The 21,375-nt window shown below is 36.2% G+C and overlaps 1 protein-coding gene across 1 annotated transcript in view; it reads left to right on the forward strand.

The window, feature by feature from the left end:
• LOC150077781 (uncharacterized) overlaps nucleotides 1-21,375 on the forward strand; it is a 41,701-nt gene that overhangs the window by 12,329 nt on the left and 7,997 nt on the right. Inside the window, exons 2-3 of the mRNA XM_090384948.1 lie at nucleotides 5,074-5,614; nucleotides 9,610-9,752. Of these exons, the coding sequence (XP_090241074.1) occupies nucleotides 5,133-5,614; nucleotides 9,610-9,752 (625 nt within the window). The 5' untranslated portion in view covers nucleotides 5,074-5,132. The remainder of the gene's footprint in view (nucleotides 1-5,073; nucleotides 5,615-9,609; nucleotides 9,753-21,375) is intronic.

Genomic DNA, 21,375 nt, shown 5'->3' on the forward strand with positions numbered 1-21,375 from the left:
TACATCACAAAAGAAGAAAAGCATTGCCCGGACACAAACCAATGAAAGACAGATTAACATTCTTGCTGTGTTAATCTGGTAACACTAGTGGGGACTGCAAAGTTAAACCATTGCTCGTTTATCATTCAGAAAATCCGAGTTTTTAAGAAGAACAATATCATAAAAAGTAAACTAAATTTGATGTGGAGGGTTAACAGTAAGGCTTGGGTAACAAGACAGTTTTTCCTGGAGTGGATTCATGAAGTGTTTGCCCCAAGTGTGAAAGCTTACCTGTAAAGGCCTTCTTGGTTTTGGACAATTCTCCTGCTCATCCCCCTGGCTTGGAAGATCATTTGGCAGGAGAATACAGCTTTATTTGCATTAAATATCTACCACCAAACACAATTTCTCTAATCCAACCCATGGATCAGCAGGTTATTGCCTGTTTTAAAAAACTTTATACAAAAGCCCTGTTTCAAAGGTGTTTTGAAGTGACGTTGGAGGCAGAACTTACATTGAGAGAATTTTGGAAAAATCGCTTCAATATCCTGTATTGTTTGAAGACATTGGGGGGGGGGGAGTGTCTTCCAGGACAATGAACTCTGTCTGGAGGAAATTGTGGCCAGAGTGTGTGTCAGAAAGAGACTTTGAAGGTTTTGGGTCAGAGCCTGTTGATGAAATTGTGTCTCTGGGCAGGTCCATGGGATTGGAGGTTGATAGTGAAGATGTAGAGGAATTGGTGGAGGATCATAGAAGGGAGCTTACCACAGAAGAACTGTTGGACCTTCATAAAGAACAGGAAGCTGAAGCATTGGAAGAAATTTCATCAGAGGAGGAAGGGTCAAGTAAAGGCAGCAAAATTTCCTTAATGACAGTAGCAAAAACTGCTGTCATTAAGGAAATTTTGTCCAATTGGCCCAAAATGCAGAGTATGGTCGAGAAATGGCACCCGAACATTGCTGTAGTTAATCAAAATATAAATTCATTCAATGATAATGTGAGTGGGTACTTTTGGAAAATTTTAAAAAACAGACAGAAACAAACAACATTGGACAAGTTCTTTGCTAAATTGAGTGCTAGTGAATCATCAGGAAAGGGACAAAAAAGACATTGATCACCAGAATTGGAGTTACAGTACCTGATGTTATATACATAGTCTAAATTTGTTCGCAGCTTGAGGCTCTAGCCCTAAATGCGCCTTAGTCTAAGTACCTGATGTTTTAATGGAAGGTGACCCCCCTTCTAAACAATACATTAGTATTAGTATTAGTAACGGCCGCATGGTGCAAGAAAGCCTATGGCTTATGCTGCACCAGCCAAAAAAAAAAAAAAAAAAAAATCCGAACAAAACAATGATAAAAACAAAAAATAAATAAATAAATAAAATAAATAACTAAATAATAATAATTAATAAATAAAAAAAAAAAAATATATATATATATATAAATAAAAAGGAAATTAAACCTATCATCCTATGCGCTTCCCTTACCCGAAAGTACTATCCAGATGACCTTTGAATTTCCCCAAACTGTCGGCCTCTACCACCCATGAAGGCAACTTATTCCAGTAATTTATAACTCGCTGGCTAAAATAAAACTTCCTGCAGTCCAATCTAAACATTTCCCCCCGTAACTTGAATTTATGTCCCCTAGTTCTAGCATCATTTATAATCTTGAAAATTTTGTCCTCATTCATTTTACTGATGCCTCTCAGAGCCTTAAACACCTCAATCAAATCTCCTCTAAAGTGTCTAGTTTCCAAACTCTGCAACCCACATATTCGAAGTCTTTCTTCATAAGGACGCCCTTTTGCCGATCTTACCAGGCGAGTTACCCTTCTTTGCACCCTTTCAAGAAGCCCGATGTCTTTCTTTAGGTGCGGTCTCCATACTTGAACACAGTATTCCAAGTGTGGTCTAACATAAGCCTTATATAATGGGATTATCACATCTCTATCTCTACTTGCAAAAGTTCGATAGATCATCGATAGGACACCATGGGCCTTCCTTGCAACCTGTTTACAATGCTCAGAGAATTTCATGTCTGACCGTATCGTAACACCCAAGTCCCTTTCCTCCAGTACTGGGTTTAGTTGAACTCCACCAAGTGAATAAGTTTTTTTGAGATTACTGTTTCCCAGGTGTAATACCTTACACTTTGTTGGATTAAAGCACAGCTGCCATTTTTCTGACCATTCTTGAAGTCTATCTAGGTCTCTCTGAAGAAGCTCAGCTTGACAGTGATCATTAACTACTCTACCAATTTTAACATCATCTGCAAATTTAGACATCACGCCCTCTATCCCTTCCTGAATGTCGTTTATGAAAATTAAAAACAACAGTGGTCCTAATACTGATCCTTGGGGAACCCCACTTCTTACATCAACCCAATCTGAGGAATAGCCATTTATCACAACCCTCTGCCTCCTGTCCTGAAGCCATCCTTCTATCCATCTAAGGATTTTCCCAGTGATTCCAACCTGTTCCAGCTTATAAAGCAACCGCTCATGTAGGACTGAGTCAAAAGCTTTGCTGAAATCTAAATAATGTCGAAATTATTCTCTAAATCCAGCTCGTGAGTGACCCTTTCGAAATAGCGAACCAGATTTGTTAAACATGATTTTCCCTTTACAAAACCATGCTGAGTATCCTTGAGAATTTCAATTCAATCCAAATGATCCTGAATTCCACCCTTGATCATTGCCTCCATGATTTTCCCTACTACTGAAATCAGACTGACAGGTCGATAATTTCCAACTTCACTTTTAGAGCCACCCTTATGTATGGGAGATACATTTGCACTTTTCCAATCCAAGGGAATCTCCCCAGAGTCTAGTGATGCTCGCATAATTAGCCTCAATGGTTCAATGCACTCGCTTGCCGCCTCTCTTAAGATTATAGGGTATATTCCATCAACTCCAGGAGCCTTACTGGTCTGTAGGCTCGAAAGTTTTTTCATTAAATTCCTTTCCTCCTCTTCAGCTTCTGCCATCATTGCTTCTCAGTAAAGGTAAAGTTCTGGTTAAATTTTTATTTATTTATGTATCAGATTTGGGGCTGGGAACGGATTATTCAAATTTTAGTTAATTCCTATAGAAAAAAATTGATTCTATATTCATCCATCCCTCAGGAACGGATTAATGACAAATATAGAGGATCCACTGTAGTAATAAATTAATATTTTAACTTTATTTTTATAATATCAGTAACTTAAATAGTAATAACTGAACAAATGTCTTACCTTACAAACTGTGATACTAGTAATTTAATAAGAGGAGTTTACCTCAATATAGTACGTGGAACACTTCCGTATGATACCCTCCAGAAATTAAAACGGAAAAAACGAAAAAATCGACATCTTACCGGTACATTAAAGTAAAATATAAATAATTAAATAATCAATTTAACACAATTCAAAACAATTAAAATTCAAATTAATGCAATTAAAAGAATCTAACGAAAATATTCAAAACGATTTTCCTTCCTCAAATAGGAAGGAAAATCGTTTTGAATATTTTCGTTAGATTCTTTTAATTGCGTTAATTTGAATTTTAATTGTTTTGAATTGTGTTAAATTGATTATTTAATTATTTATATTTTACTTTAATTATTTATATTTTACTTTAATGTACCGGTAAGCTGTCGATTTTTTCGTTTTTTCCGTTTTAATTTCTGGAGGGTATCATACGGAAGTGTTCCACGTACTATATTGAGGTAAACTCCTCTTATTAAATTACTAATATCATTATCAACGTAGAACATATTGAGTATTACAGCTCTGATTCTTACTATCTAAACTGTGATACTTTTACTCTCATTTATCATGCTGGTTAGTTCTTAATGCTTGACCCAATGTATTAAGACCTGGGATATGTTTGTGAGAGTGGAATAGGCTTAATGCATTGAAAAAGATTCTGAACAATTCTGGATAGAATTGTGTGCTAAGTGAATGCCACAAAATGCTAACACCAGATCACAAAAGAACATTGGAAGCTTGTACCAAACTTCTGGTGCAGTATGAGACCATGGATAATGATTTTCTTGGCAGCATCGTCACCACTAGAGGTAAGATGGGTACATCACTATGAATTAGAGTTAAACCAGCAGTCAAGTGATACAAGGATTCAGTGATATAAAGAAATTCAGGGCTCAGCTGTCTGCTGAAAAATCATGTATTCTGGTTTTTTTTTTTTTTTTTTTGGGACAAGAGAGGGGGTTATCCTTGTGAATATTTCCTGTAGCAGGGGTACATGATCGATTCTGTTTGCTCTTTGAGGATGCTTGAAGAAAGTGAAGCCAAAAATTAAAAGAGTGAGGCTAGACCTACCATATACCAACATCCTGACAAGGAAGACCATTGCAGAATTTGGGTGGACTGTTCTGCTACTTCCCTTATACAGTCAACCTGATGCCATCAGACTTTCACCTCTTTGGCCCTATGAAGGATGGTAGCCTTTGTGGAAATGCTTCACTGATGGCAATGCTGTCACTACAGTTGTCAAAAAGTGGATCTTGGAGGTGGTCGATAGCAACTTTTACAAGGTTTTTTTTGGGACAAGAGAGGGGTTATCCTTGTTAAATTAGCATACATACTTGAAGCACAAAATGTACAGTTTAAATTTTCTTGGATACCAGATGATATCCAAGAAAAAAATTTGGAGGCATTACTTTTGAAGCAACCGTCATGTAGTCATTATCCATTTATGCTTGTTAGAATAAAGATAATCCTTATCAGTTGACATTTGCTAGAATTCAGTACTTTAGTGAACTATAAAGATATTCCTAAAAATTATTTTTAAATTTGTTTGATACACTTTGAACAGAATTTCTAATTTCAGCTTTGGTAAATGCCTCTTTTTTTATTGAGAGTTTATTTTTTCATTAAAACACGAGAAATGTCTGATTTTTATCCAGAGAAATCCATTCATGTGAAGTAAAATATTTGAAAAAAATATTATACAGGAAAATATTATCTATCTAAAGTTTAAAAAATGAGTAATGGTATAAAATTTTGTTTTGTAGTATAGTGTTTTGCATTATTCCAAATCTCATTTTCTTCTAGTAAATTAAATATGTATTATTTTTTAAATTTATAGCAGGCAAGGCTGTGCAAAACAAGAACACATGATTTACTTCAAGGCATATAGTTTTAAAAATGTCTCTAATCCCAAGGCGGCTGTTTCGACGCAGACGGGTTCTTACTATGGTAGTATCAGCCGGAATTCTGTTTCTTCTCTATCAGCTTTTGTCAGTTGGCCAGCTTGGAAAAGAACTATCTAAAAAACGTCCCAGGCCAAAACTGCAAACTAACTTTAAAGAATATGAAAAGGCAGATGGAATTATGCAGTTAAAATCTGATACTGATGAAGGAGATTTTGGGAAGAATAAAGTGATACAAGAAGATAATTTTAAGATGCAAAGGATTCCAGATGTAAAGCAGAAGCCAAAATATAATGAATCCCATAAATTACTTGGTGTGCTTTCTGTGAATCAAAAACTGTATAGGCCAACAGCATTGGGCATGTTTCGTTGCATTAAAACTGGAAAGGAAATACCATTTTCAGAAGTGAATGATAATTTTTGTGATTGTGAAGATTTTTCTGATGAACCAAGCACTTCGGCATGTTCAGATGGAAGGTAAGTCTCTCTCTCCCTGCACATTTATTATAGATATTTATCTATTGTTAGTTATTAGCATTAGCATTAGTAGAGGCATATGATGCAAGAAAGCAAGCTTATTCAGCATCAGCCAAAAAAAAAAAAAAAAAAACCCACTCCCATTTCACCCCTCTGTTCGTTCGAAATACCTGTCCAGTTGAGCCTTAAATTTGTTTAGGCTATCAACTTCAACAACAAGTGATGGAAGTCGGTTCCACCAACCAACCACCCGCTGGCCAAAGGCAAATTTCCGCACATCTATCCGACATCCGTCCTTCCTCAATTTGAATTTATGCCCTCTGAGGTGATTATTCTGAGCAAGATGAAGAATCCCATTGGCATTGAGCATGCTCAAACCATTCAAAGCCTTATACACCTCTATCAGATCACCTCGCCGGTGCCTAGTCTCCAGACTCTGTAATTTGCAAAACTTAAGCCTTTCTTCGTAAGAGCAACCCTTTGTTCCATTCACTAATCTTGTTGCCCTTCTCTATACCCGTTCCAGCAGCTCTACATCCTTCTTGAAATGAGGCCTCCAGACCTGTATACAGTACTCAAGATGTGGCCTAACCATTGCCTTATACAAGGGAATAATCATCTCCTTATCCCTGCTAGAAAAATTCCTGTATATCATTGACAAGACACCATGAGCTACTCTTGCAGCTCGTCTGCACTGCTCAGAGAACTTCATATCTGCCTGCACAATTACCCCCAGGTCCTTTTCATTCTCCACCACTGTCAGTGTAGTACCACAGAGTTGATACGTTGCTCTGGGGTTACTGTTTCCCATATGTAATACTTTACATTTGTCAATGTTAAACTTCATTTGCCACCTCTCAGCCCATCTGTTCAACCTTTCCAGATCCTGTTGCAGCAGCATAGCGTCAGTAGTGTCCTTAACAACCCTGCCAACCTTTGTATCATCTGCAAACTTGGACATTAAACTTGATATTCCATCATCAATATCATTCATAAACACCGAAAACAACAACGGACCCAACACTGAACCCTGAGGAACTCCACTAATAACATTAGTCTACGTTGAGCAGTGTCCATTGATTACCACTCTCTGTCTTCTGCCACTCAACCATCCCCTTATCCATAGCAGCAATTTGCCTCCAATGCCACACTGCTCCAATTTGTGCAGCAGTCTTCCATGTGCAACAGTATCAAAAGCCTTTCTAAGATCCAAATATATAATATCAAAGTTATTCCCTGCATCCAGTTCTTTTGTGACTACATCATAGTATCCAATCAAATTGGTCAGGCAAGACCTGCCCTTAACAAAACCATGCTGCGTCTGAGCTATAACTGAATTCTTGTCTAGATGATCCTGCAGTGCTTCTTTAACCAGTGCCTCCATTAACTTACCTGGAACAGAAGTTAAACTAACAGGTCTATAATTACTTGTGTCAGCCTTTGATCCTCCTTTGTGAATTGGGGTTACATTTGCACATCTCCAGTCTATGGGTACCTCCCCTGAGTCCAAAGAAGCTCTCATAATTATGGCTAGGGGTTTGCTTACTTCCTTTGCTGGCGCCTCTGAAGCCAGGTGGGAAGAAGCAGCAGTGCGTGACGCACGCTTCTTGATTAGACCGGGGTTCGATCCCGTCACCACCAAATACGGGGATGCGGAAAGATCAGGGAATGATCACCGCATATTCCCCGAGCAATATGGCCTTAGTTGCTAATGCTCCTAAAAACCAAATAACAAACATAACAAACAAACTTCCTTTGCTGCCTCCTTTAATATAACTGGATAGATCCCATCCACCCCAGGTGCCTTTTTTATGTTTATCCTCAACAATCTCTCCTCCACTTTAAGTTATAAGTATTAAGTTATAAGTTATTACTGAAGGAAAATAGAGTTAGCAAATTAATAAAAATGTGATATTGAGATATGGAATAATTACAATATCATAACTTCAAACTTTTATGTATAAGAGCATTATTTTTCACATGAACAGAGAAATACTTCATATTTATGGATGTTGGAAGTGATGTGGCAAACATCCCAGTGAAATTCAATTTCCTTATACACTTTAAGGAACATATCAAGAGTTACTTCAGCAGTAGTGATAGTAATTCGGTCTTACAGTTTATTGTGGTAATTGCAAGAAATCAACACCCTCCCTCTAAGCAGAAAGAAATTGTAGCATTAACTTTGAATGAGGAAACCGTTTAATGGGGGCAGGTATTCCACCTAGGAGGTGTTCCATCTTTTGAAAAAGAATCCTTTGTTCTGGGTCTGTTTATGGGAATAGCCCTAACAGGTGTGGGAAATAAAGTTCCTCACACCAATACAGGATTTGGATCTACATGTTTTCCATACAGTATGGAAGGAAATCATTATAACCACTATGCTAGCCATCAAGGCTTCTGAGTTTTTACTGGGTGGGTGGCATTGGAGCAGTAGAGTATAGTTACATAGCTTTTCTTAGTTAATTTAACAAAAGTAGCATTCATCATGCTGATTAATGGGCTCTACAGAATCAAGGAATTGTAAACTTCTTTCTGGCTACCATATAACCACTAATGTTGATTGTTAGCCACCACAACAGAAGTGCCCTTGGACACCTATAGGCATTCATTCTAAAATATGCTTCATATTCACTGCAAAACTTAATGTTGTCTAAAGTCTTATGCTTGATAGACCAAAGTAATAGGAGCAATTTGGCCATAGTAGCCCTTGCGCCATTAAACCCCACTCCAACAACAACTTATGCTTGAACTACTTTAAATTATTTTCATACCTACAGATGAAGCAAAGGACTTTGGAGAGAGTTTAAAATTCCAGTCCCTCTGCTTGAGATTGATGGCAGTAGGGTCCCCACCATAAATTATTTCAGCTTGTGTGTGTGTTCAGGAACTGAAATTATTCCGTTCACACATGTTATGCAGACAAAATTCACTTATCTTGTATACTGCTACTACAACCAAGAATTAGTGTGCTGTGACCATTGCAGTTGATGTGCCAAGAGGGCTTTAATCAACCAACTAATGAGATTGGAATTTGAAACTATTTGTATAACACACAGAAATCATGAAAAGTCAGTGTATCATCCTCTCAGAATTATACTCAGTTATGACAATTAACTGAGTATAATTGTAATTGAAGTTTACAATAAAATATAATTGAAGTTTACAATAAAATTAATAGAAAACTCAACCTAAATTTTTGTTTGCATAGTATAATCAGTATCTCACTGCATATACAAAAAACAAGCAATTACTTATTATTAGAAAAGTTTCTGACTGATTTTGTGCATATGGGAATGACTAAAAGGTCTTTTCTTATGCATAGTTCTTATATCTTCACATCCTATTAAAATGTAGCTTCTCATTAGTTATTTTAGGTTTTTCAGTCCATATAAAATGCAGCTTAGCCTTGAATGCAAACACACACTTGTACGAATAAAATAAATAATAAAAACCATGTGAACTGATTGCACAATGACCAAAAGTAGTTTGGAGCAAAAAATATTTGCCCTAACAGCAATAGCTTGAAACTGGTAGTGTAAGCTGGTGCAAATATGAATAGTGTTCAAGAATTAGGATTTTATTTCAAGGAATTAAAGTATTGGTTTGAGATTTTAACTGTTTCAACTGTAATTCTTAGTGATACTAAGAGTATTACTAAGTATTACTGTATCTCAAACATTAATATCAGGGTAATTTTGTCTTTTAACTCATTGAACTTGCATGGAATCATATACAAGTGATTGACAGCTTTGTATCACATTTTCCCCCTGTTTAATAGAGACTTGAACTTTTAATGGTGAAAATGTGGCAAGTTTTTGAGTGAGGTCAGAACAAAATAGCAATGGGGGGTTCAAAATGGCCATTGTGTGACCAATAAGAGTTGAGACATTTGTATGAAACAGGCTGGCAGAAAGGCCAAAAGTGGAGAAATCTAAAATAGACATGTTTAAATTTCAATGAATCTGTAACATTGTTTTTATTTTTCTCCGTAGGTTCTACTGTACTTTTCAACCCCTTCAAATATCTAATCCACTCTCTGTTAAGTCATCCAGGGTAAATGATGGTATTTGTGACTGTTGTGATGGAAGTGATGAATGGCAGCATATTAAATTGCCATTTCACAGCCAAATTTCAGGTATGGGATGTTTATATTATTTATTGTGTATTAAAATTTCCTTCTTTATGTTTTAAACCAGGGGTCCCCAACCTACGGCCCGCCAGATGATTTCATCCGGCCCGAAAGACTATTTCATCCACCTCGTGAAATTTATTCTATAGAAATCTTTTTTGGTTGTTACATATTGTATATAAGGATATTTTTAATCAAAATATAATGTAAATGCGTCCAAATATAATTTTGTAATATTGTTGCAATTCTGTGCGCTTCCACTTGGCAGCAGTGTTTCTTGCGATGTCGGAAATCCCAACAGTGCGAGTGCCCAAGACTATAAGTTTATAGCCTTGAGTATTTCCGGCGAACACGAGTTGTCAAAAAGTGAAATAGTAAAGTTAAAATAAGCGACTGTTAAAACAATTGCTAAACACTAACTAAATATTAATCAAGTAAATATTAGTGAAAGAATTGTATGCAATGTGTTCTTTGCAGTTTGCAATGTAAAGATGAGTACGCATATTAATCTTTCTCCTGGTCAGCTATTCTCATTCAGACCGTAGTCGTCGGGCCGCTGCACCGATTATCATGCACAACAATTTATTAGTGTTATTTGTATAAATGCATATTATTTTTAATTTTATTTAACTTTGAATTTTTAATTTTAGCGAATCAAGATGTCAAGGAAAAGAAAAATTGATTCCGAATGTCGTGTCTTCAATGAACTTTGGTCGATTAATTATTTTTTTATAAGGGACAATAACCGATGCACCTGCCTTATATGTAAGGAAGCAGTTTCTGTGTTGAAAGAATATAATTTTAAACGGCATTATAAGACAAAACATGCCTCAACTTACGATAAATTTCAAGGAGAGTTGCGAAACAAGAAATTACAAGAGCTGAGCTTTGATTTCAAGAGGCAGCAGCAACAGATGACATGTTTCACTAATGAGAATTTAAATTTAATTAGAGCTAGTTTGCAAGCATCTCAAATCATTGCTGAAATAGGGAGGGCTTTTACTGATGGTGAGTTTGTGAAAAGAGTGTGCTTATCAATTGCAGAAGAAATATGCCCTGATCAAGTTAAGCACTTCGCTGCTATAAGTTTATCAGCGTCAACTTTATCAAGAAGAATCGAAGGCTTGTCTGCTAATGTTAAAGATCAGCTGAAACAAAAAGTTACAGATTTTATAAATTTTTCGATTGCAATTGATGAAAGTGAAGATATTACCAACACAGCACAGTTACTCATTTACATAAGTGGTATAAATCAAAATTTTGAAGTCACAGAAGAACTGGCTGCACTTGAAAGCTTGAAGAATAGAACCTCTGGTGAAAACATATTTTATAGCGTATCAAAAGTGTTTGAAGACCTGCAGCTTGATTGACAGCAATTACGACTGATGGTGCAAAGAATATGGTTGGAAAAAATGTTGGTTTCATCAGCCATGTTAATAAATATTTTGATTCCAAAAACATCGAAAGACCTATGCAATTTCATTGTGTTATTTACCAGCAATCGTTGTGCGGTAAATTTTTGTCTTTGAAGACCTGCAGCTTGATTGACAGCAATTACGACTGATGATGCAAAGAATATGGTTGGAAAAAATATTGGTTTCATCAGCCATGTTAATAAATATTTTGATTCCAAAAACATCGAAAGACCTATGCAATTTCATTGTGTTTTTTACCAGCAATCGTTGTGCGGTAAATTTTTGTCTTAAAACTCAATCATGTCGACTATAATTAGCATTGTGAATTTTATACGCAAAAATGGCCTGAACCATCGTCAGTTTAAAATTTTCTTGGAGGAAATCGAAAGCGAATATGGTGATTTGTTGTATCATACAGAGGTGTGATGGTTGAGCCGCGGTAATGTGTTTAAAAGATTTTTTCAACTCAGAACCGAAATAAACATATTCATGAATGAAAAATTAAAACCAGTCCCAGAATTAGCGCCTCCATAGCCAGGTGGGAAGGAGCAGCAGTGCTTAGCACACGCTTCTTGATTAGACCGGGGGTTCGAGCCCGTCACCACCAAATACGGAGGATGCGGAAAGGTCAGGGAATGACCACCGCATATCCCGGAGCAATATGGTCTTAGTTGCTAATGCTCCTAAAAACCAAAAAAAATAAATAAATAAATAGTCCCAGAATTAACAGACTCTAAATGGTTATGGGAACTTGCATTTTTAACAGATATTTGTGAACATTTAGATACATTGAATAAATAACTTCAAAGTCGCGATCTACTTGTAAATGACTTGTTCTACAATATTAAAGCATTTCAGACAAAATTAGAATTATTTTTTAAAAAAATTTAACAAAATAATTTTTTCCATTTTTTGTGTTGTTGAAAGTTTATATAATAATATTCCCAATCGGGATTTTTCTACTGACAATTTTGTCCGAAATCTTGTGATGGAAGCATTTGTTGATTTCAAAAACAATAGAAAATTATTTACATTATTTCAGAATCCATTTGATGTAAATGTTTCACAAATAGATAAAGATCTACAATTAGAAATCATAGATCTTCAAAGTAATGATAACCTGAAAACATTATTGAAAAATGAAACATTAATTAACTTTTATAAAACTTTGACAGAAAATGAATTTCCAGAATTAAAAAAATTAGCAAGAAGAATAATTTCTATTTTTGGTAGCACTTACCTATGTAAACAAACATATTCAAAAATGAAATATATAAAATCCAAACATCGATCAAGAATGACAGATGAACATTTGCAAGACTTTTTAAGATTGGGAACTTCTACTATTAAACCTAACATTTCAATTATTGCTAAATCAAAACAACTACAAACATCTCATTTATTTGCTATTTCTGTAATATCAAATGTGATTATAATAATAAAAATTGTGATTTTTAATATCACTATCTTTATTTACAATAAATATCCCCTGTTTATAATTTTTTATAGTTTTTCTGTCTTGTACACCCCGTTTGACCTGGTGAAGTCGCTAAAATTGCGTTTTTTGGTTTTCAGTGTTTTTAGTCGTCAAAATTGCACCGACTCCAGCCCGCCATTTGTTATGAATTTTCTGTGTGGCCCTCCGATGAAAAAGGTTGGGGACCCTTGTTTTAAACTATACAAAGGAGTCAAACTTTATAAATTTGAATGTAATCAAAGTAAAAGCTTCCTCTTCTTCAACTGAGCTTATGAACATTCTATCACTGACCAAAGTCAATTAATTTCTTGAATTATACTATGAAAATCACAGTAGTTAATACTTTATATCTAAGCTTGGCATTTTTGTCAGAATATTGGCATAGCTGATGTAGCTGATGTATGTCTGCCAGGGGCAAAGGTTGATGACGTTGTAGAGCGGATATCATCTTTTAAGGGCACAAAAGGTGATATAGTTGTACACGTTGGCACTAATGATATTAAGAGTAGGAGACCGGCGGAATTACTTAGCAAGTACAGGTCACTGTTGAAAAAAAGCCGTGAATTAGGGTTGAACTTGAAAGTGTCTGCAATTCTGCCCAGACACGATAGGAGGGAGTATATGATGAGAGCCTTGTCGATCAATTCGGCCCTGGAGGGATTGTGCAAGGCTCAAGGGGTAGAATTTTTTTCAGCCTGGACTGTACTTGTTAACAGGAGAGATTGCTTCTACAGGGATGGGATACACTTAAATAGAAAGGGTGCAAGAATTTTTGCTGATGCTGTCGAGGCAGTGTTAGGTGGGTCGGAAAACTGCTAGTTGGGGGGGGATACAAGGACTAATAGATTAACAGTAGCCACTGGCAGAGGTGGAAGTGATTCTTGCACTGCTTCTATTCAAATGAGCAGAAGTCTGAAAAACAAGATGCAGGATATTTCAGAGACTGCTGGTAGTCATTGCGTTACAAGTAAACACATGGGTTGTGTTAGGGTAGCTAAGAATAGAAACAGGTGCATGTATACCTGCTTGTACACCAATGCTAGGAGTTTGGTAAATAAATTTGATGAATTTGAGGTATTGCTCAAAACATCAAAGGCAGATATTGTTGGGATATCAGAGACGTGGTGTCACACAGATATAAGTAATGCGGAACTGGAATTTGGGGAATACAATGTATATAGAAAGGATAGACAGGACAGGAGGGGAGGAGAGGTTATGCTATTAATTAAGAAACACATAAAGTCAAAGGAAGTGAAGCCAGTTGACATCGATGGACAGGGCAGTGTCGAGTCAGTTTGGTGTGACATAAGCATAGGGAAATCAAAATTGAGAGTAGGAGTGTGCTATAGGCCTAATGACTCTGATGAGTATAATAATATATTGTACAGGGAAATAGAGTGGGCCAGTAAATCAGAGAGTCTTATAATGGGGGATTTTAATTTCCCAGATATTGACTGGAATTTGTGGGTTGGTCACTCGCACACTAGCAAGGCTTTTGTGGATTTATTGGATGATTGTTTTCTACATCAGCATGTTCGTGAGGCAACAAGAGGGAGCAATACTCTTGATCTGATTATCAGTAGTGATTCTTCATGCATTAAGAACCTGCAGATAAATGAACCACTAGGTGGCAGTGATCACAGTGTGTTGAAGTGGGATTTACTCAAGGAGGTAACTACCATCAGAGGTAAAGGGAAGGGTTTTTGTTTTCGTAAAGGCGACTATGATGGTCTGAGACATTATTTAAATTCTATACAGTGGGACCAACTGATGATGTTACCAACAGCAAACTCAAAATGGGAAGCATTCAAGGAACTAATCTTGGTGGCTACCAGGCTTTACATACCAACTAAGAAATATTGTTCAAGGTTTAGGCCTAAATGGTTGTCAGATGGACTAATGAGACATGTGGCAGAGAAGAAAAATGCATGGGATACATACAAATTAATGGGTGACATGGAAGCCTATGATAGATATAAGTTGGTCTGTAACCAAGTCACAAAGGAGATTAGGCAGGCAAAGGCAGACTACGAAAAATCCTTGGCAAAGGATGCAAAGAAAAACAGAAAGGAGTTCTTTACATACTTGAACTCGAGAAGGAAAGGGAAAATTGGTCCACTGGATATTGATGGTTCAACAGTTGAGGATCCTGCTCAGGTGGCTAACAATCTAAACGAGTATTTTGCATCTACATTCACGCATGAGGAGTTATTCAGGAAGGAGAATGATGTAGGTAAAGTAAACATTGGCAGTGAGCTGGATGATCTTGTAATAACTGAGAGGAAAGTGGAGGAGAGATTGTTGAGGATAAACATAAAAAAGGCACCTGGGGTGGATGGGATCTATCCAGTTATATTAAAGGAGGCAGCAAAGGAAGTATGCAAACCCCTAGCCATAATTATGAGAGCTTCTTTGGACTCAGGGGAGGTACCCATAGACTGGAGATGTGCAAATGTAACCCCAATTCACAAAGGAGGATCAAAGGCTGACACAAGTAATTATAGACCTGTTAGTTTAACTTCTGTTCCAGGTAAATTAATATAGGCACTGGTTAAAGAAGCACTGCAGGATCATCTAGACAAGAATTCAGTTATAGCTCAGACGCAGCATGGTTTTGTTAAGGGCAGGTCTTGCCTGACCAATTTGATTGGATACTATGATGTAGTCACAAAAGAACTGGATGCAGGGAATAACTTTGATATTATATATTTGGATCTTAGAAAGGCTTTTGATACTGTTGCACAGGAAGACTGCTGCACAAATTGGAGGAGTGTGGCATTGGAGGCAAATTGCTGCTATGGATAAGGGGATGGTTGAGTGGCAGAAGACAGAGAGTGGTAATCAATGGACACTGCTCAACGTGGACTAATGTTATTAGTGGAGTTCCTCAAGGTTCAGTGTTGGGTCCGTTGTTGTTTTCGGTGTTTATGAATGATATTGATGATGGGATATCAAGTTTAATGTCTAAGTTTGCAGATGATACAAAGGTTGGCAGGGTCGTTAAGGACACTACTGATGCTATGCTGCTGCAACAGGATCTGGAAAGGTTGAACAGATGGGCTGAGAGGTGGCAAATGAAGTTTAACATTGACAAATGTAAAGTACTACATATGGGTAACAGTAACCCCAGAGCAATGTATCAACTCTGCGGTACTACACTGACAGTGGTGGAGAATGAAAAGGACCTGGGGGTAATTGTGCAGGCAGATATGAAGTTCTCTGAGCAGTGCAGACGAGCTGCAAGAGTAGCTCATGGTGTCTTGTCAATGATATACAGGAATTTTTCTAGCAGGGATAAGGAGGTGATTATTCCCTTGTATAAGGCAATGGTTAGGCCACATCTTGAGTACTGTATACAGGTCTGGAGGCCTCATTTCAAGAAGGATGTAGAGCTGCTGGAACGGGTACAGAGAAGGGCAACAAGATTAGTAAATGGAACAAAGGGTTGCTCTTACGAAGAAAGGCTTAAGTTTTGCAAATTACAGAGTCTGGAGACTAGGCACCGGCGAGGTGATCTGATAGAGGTGTATAAGGCTTTGAATGGTTTGAGCATGCTCAATGCCAATGGGATTCTTCATCTTTCTCAGAATAATCACCTCAGAGGGCATAAATTCAAATTGAGGAAGGACGGATGTCGGATAGATGTGGGGAAATTTGCCTTTGGCCAGCGGGTGGTTGGTTGGTGGAACCGACTTCCATCACTTGTTGTTGAAGTTGACAGCCTAAACAAATTTAAAGCTCAACTGGATAGGTATTTCGAACGAATGGAGGGGTGAAATGGGAGAGGGTTTTTTTTTTTTTTTTTTTTGGCTGATGCTGAATAAGCTTGCTTTCTTGCATCATATGCCTCTACTAATGCTAATGCTAACTGAGTTAATCATTTTCATTTGAATGATACTCAAAGACTTGCCCACCAAGGAAGAACTTCTGATGACAGTTATTAATTTTTTTATAATCTAATTTCAAATAATGAGTGGAGCTACAGTGGATCACCATACTAGACGTTTTCACCCTTTATAGAAATGATGGCAACTTTATATATTTTCTTAGTTACTACTATATGTACCAATAAGCCTTAGGTGGCAATGTACACATGAAAGACATTGAACATTGCATTCAGGATTTGTTGACTATTCAGGCAAGACATCTTCAAATGTTGCAATTTTAATGCTAAAAATTATTGGCACACACACACATATTAGATAGTTAAGTGGAGAAAAATTTCTACAAAGTTCTTCAAGGATATTACGTTATTTCTTACTATAAGGAGCACTAATTAGTAGTCAGACGATGGGATTTTGTTTTTAACAACCCTTATAGCCAAACTGAATGAAACAAGTGGAAACTAAACTTGTTTATTAGAAAACAGGCCTTAGGCATCGTGCTGCATATCACTATATAATTTCTAGTAATGACTGACAGACTGGCTTAAGTTAAACTTTATTAAAATAAATTAATAAATATATATACAGTCATACCTCGGCTAACGTTACCTTTGATAACAAAGCTTCGATATAACAAAGTCCGCAATTTCAATCCCCATTTAACATAAAAAATATTCCAATTTAACGCCAACGCCCGACAATCATCCGATTGATGACTGACGGTGACTTGTTACGTACTCCCGAGCTGTGGGTGTGTCTGTTATAACAGTTTTGCACGTCATTCATCTAATTTAGTCGTTGTGTACACTTCATAGGGTGTGTTTCAGTGTGGTGCATTGCAATACATGATTGATGTTGTTTCAGTGTGCTGCATTGCAATAATTGATGTAGGTTCTTTGATAGCATTACATAATGTAGATTTTGTAAATTTTAATAGAAATATTATTTTTTAGTTAAAATGTCAGAAACAAAGAAAAGAAAAGAAAAGCAATTTCTTTGGAAACTAAACTAAATATCGTACGACGTGTTGAAAGCAGCGAAAGAAAATCCGATGTGGCACATTCTTTAGGATTAGCGCAATCAACTTTAACAACCATACTAAGTCAATCAGAAAAAATAAAACAGTCTGCTGAGAATTGTACAGATGTTACAGCAGCAAAATTAACTCGCTTAAGGAGTCCAATTTTAGAAAAAAAAAGTTTGTGGATAGATGATATGTCACAACGTCATATGCCTTTAAGTCAAATGGTGATTCAAGAAAAAGCATTATTTTTGTTTAATCACCTGAAATCTAAACAAACTGAAGAAATTACGGAAACTTTTGGAGTTTCTTGTGGTTGGTTCGAGAAATTTAAAAAAACGGGCCAGGATTCATAGTATAAAATTAACAGGAGAAGCTGCAAGTGCAGATGTTGAAGCTGCAAATAAATTTCCAGAAAAACTAAAGGAAATAATTAAACATGAAAATTTTCTACCAAATTTGGTGTTCAATGTTGAACGAAAGCTGTTTGTTCTGGAAACGGCTACCATCAAAAAGCTTCATTTGTATTGAAGAAAAATCAGCTGCTGGGTTCAAAGCAGCCAAAGACCATTTAATGTCACTCTTTGGATCAAATGCCTCTGGTGATTATAAATTAAAATTGTTATTAGTTTACCATTCAGAAAATCTGAGGGCGTTAAAAGGTAACATAAAAACAAATTTACCTGTAATATGGAAAGCAAATAGAAAAGCGTGGGTTACCAAGGAGTTATTTACTGATTGGTTTGTTAACCACTTTTGTCCTGAAGTAAAACGGTATTGTCAAAAAAACAACTTTGAAGAAAAAGCTCTTTTGTTGTTAGACAATGCTCCGGGACATCCTACCGATCTTAACACGTTGGACACATGCATTCCTGTCAAAGTTGTATTTCTTCCAGCAAACACAACTTCCCTGATTCAATCATCGGATCAGGGAGTAATAGCATCATTTAAAACTTATTATCTGCGTCGAACGTTAAACAATTTAACTGAACTAGAGGATAAAGAGGAAATGACAGTTAAAACTTTTTGGAAAAACTACACCATTAAAAACACAATTGAAAACATTGATAGTTCTTGGAAAGAAGTCACTAAGAAATGCTTAAATGGAGTTTGGCGCAAAATATGCTCTGAAGTTGTAGTAGAAGAAAATAACATCTAAGAAATTAGGAATGAAGTTATCCAGATGCTCAATCAATAGGTTTCGAAAATGTCGATGAAGAGGATGTTAGAAATTTATTGAATGCAGAAGATGATAGTTTTTCAGTGGAAGATTTATTATTATTATTATTAACCATATGGTGCAAGGAAGCCTGAGGCTTATGCTGCACCAGCCAAAAAAAAAAAAATTTCCCTATTACCCTGAGAGAGAGAGAGAAGTAGAAAGGAATCACCAAGAAAGAGAAGAATGATGATATCCAGCTCAGGACCCTGGGTGTGCCAAGCCCATACTCATCAGATGTGAGTCCCTGAGGGTAAATTTTAGAAAACCTTGTTAGCAACTAAGACAAAGAAAATGAAGACGAAGTTAAAGAAGTTCCTGCTGAAAATGTGTTAACAACTAAAGATTTAAAAAGGTGCTTAAATGACATTGAAAACGTTTTTAATTTTTTTAGTGAAAATGATCCTGATTTAGGAAGAAGTGTTATTGTTAAGCAATCAGTGTTAAATGCAATAACTCTGTATAGGCAATTGTTAAATGAAAGAGAAAAAAAGCATAAACAATCAACTTTAGACTCGTTTTAAAATTTGATTTCACTTTGTATGTAAGTTGACTGTTTATTTAAAAAACTTTTCTTTGTTCGAAAAAAAGCTTTTCATTTTCTTTACGTAGGAACGTATCGCTATTCTGGCCATAGTATTTTTACCTCTGAAAACGAAGTTTCGCTTAACGAAGTAATTTCGTGGAATGCATCCTATTTGTTAATCAAGGTATCCTGTATATATATATATATATATATATATACAGTGCTTTTTTTGTGAAAAAAATAGGTGCCGGTACTCATTCTTTGCTATCAGGAAAAATTCCGTGCCGGCACGGGTGACACGCAGTGGGTGTCAGCCGTGTCAGCTGTTAAGGAGATCATGTGACAATATCCAGCAATTTGGCACACACCTTCAATTCTCTGGCAGTTTTTGGCGATGCATTATACATGACATAAAGTTTATCAATAAATGCTTTAAATCTATCGATACCTGCAATGGATTTCACAATATCACCAGCTGATAGTTCTAATCGGTGATTAGCGCAATGCCACACTATTAAAGAAGGGAATTTTTGTTTCATTAGTTTCGTAACGCCACTTTTACTACCCATCATAACAGCTGCACCATCACATTTGACACAAACTAAGTGAGTTTTTAAATAATTTTCCGTCATACTGTATGACTGAAGACAATCGAGCAGAGAATGAAATATCCCTTTTACAGTAACACTTTCGAGTTCAATCAAGTCCAGAAACAAATTTATGGGAGATCTCATTCCACAGTCAAATATACAAGTTGGAACGTAAATGATTAAAGCGGATTTCCTACTCACCGTGGTCGATTCATCAATTATCAGTGAAATTTTACTGTTCAACATAACGATTTTATTAACCAAATTTTTTCTCATTTCATCACTAATGTGGTTCAAGATGTTAATGCAAGCATTTGTTGAATGAAGAATACGACCCATGTCAATCCCATTTAATTCCTGTAGGTCAATCTCTGATTCAAAATTATGAAAAGACTGATTTTCTTTGGCCACCTTATATGCGGTGCGAAAAAGTTTTGCTGTTATTAATTTTTCATGCGATAAACTCTTTAAACACAGATTTTCAAGGGGCCCTTTCTCAGTTTCCACAAGCAGTTTTATAGCAGCTTTATGTTCTGCTGTTTCCTTGTGATCGAAAATTGTCTTTCTTAAAGACAATAGCTGTTGCTGTGTGCTTTCGCCAAAATAGGTAACTTCATTATTTGCCCATTTCTTAGAAATCTTCATGCCCATCTTTTCCACTCCAAGAGTTCCAATTTGTTTATATAATGCACAGCCAAGTCTCTTATTTTGATAATTTAGCCAATTATATTTTGCACAGAAATCATTTCTTTGATCAACAGTCCAGCAACTTGGCCAGTCATTTATGTCAGTCATCCCTTGCTGTTGGACGCAGATACCATCAGGAACAAAAGCAGTGTTTGACACAGTTTCTGTAATTAGGTCTTCACTCACATTTTCACTTGTTTTTAATTTCTTAACTATGGAGGGTGAGAAGAAACTAGTAATTCTTTTCATTTTGTACTTTATGGTTCAAGATAGCTTTTTTTTTTAATACTAATTCACTTACAGTCTCGTTACCCTACGGGCAAATAAATAAAACTGTTGCGTCTGAATTGAAAATGCACAAATACAAAGTTATGTTGAACAAACTTTTACATTGTAACAAAAGCCACAGAAACATTAGTGGCGAACCAATAGGAACCCCTATGAAATGGCATTTACAAAGGGGGGGGAGGGGAGTCAAGAAAGAGGAACATGAGTTTCCCGAAGGGGTGGTACTTCTTAGATGAACAGAACACCTGCGAAAGTGTGATAATCCCCAATAAAGTAAATCTACAGTCGGAACCTGTATATAACTAAGTCAATTGTTCCTTGCAAAAATTTGTTAAACAAAAATTTCGTTATAAAGAAATATGACCTTTTCCACAATGAAAAATAATTCAACATTCAGAAATACAGTAAAAGATGGTAAATATATTTTCTAACATTTCAAAACAATTTATTAATACATAACAAATTAAGATACGATATATATATATATATTTTTTTTTTCATACATGTTGCACACAATATTAG

The sequence above is a fragment of the Mastigoproctus giganteus genome, chromosome 11 (assembly GCF_048544385.1).
Source record: "Mastigoproctus giganteus isolate SK-2022 chromosome 11, ASM4854438v1, whole genome shotgun sequence".
Taxonomy (NCBI): Eukaryota; Metazoa; Arthropoda; class Arachnida; order Uropygi; family Thelyphonidae; genus Mastigoproctus; species Mastigoproctus giganteus.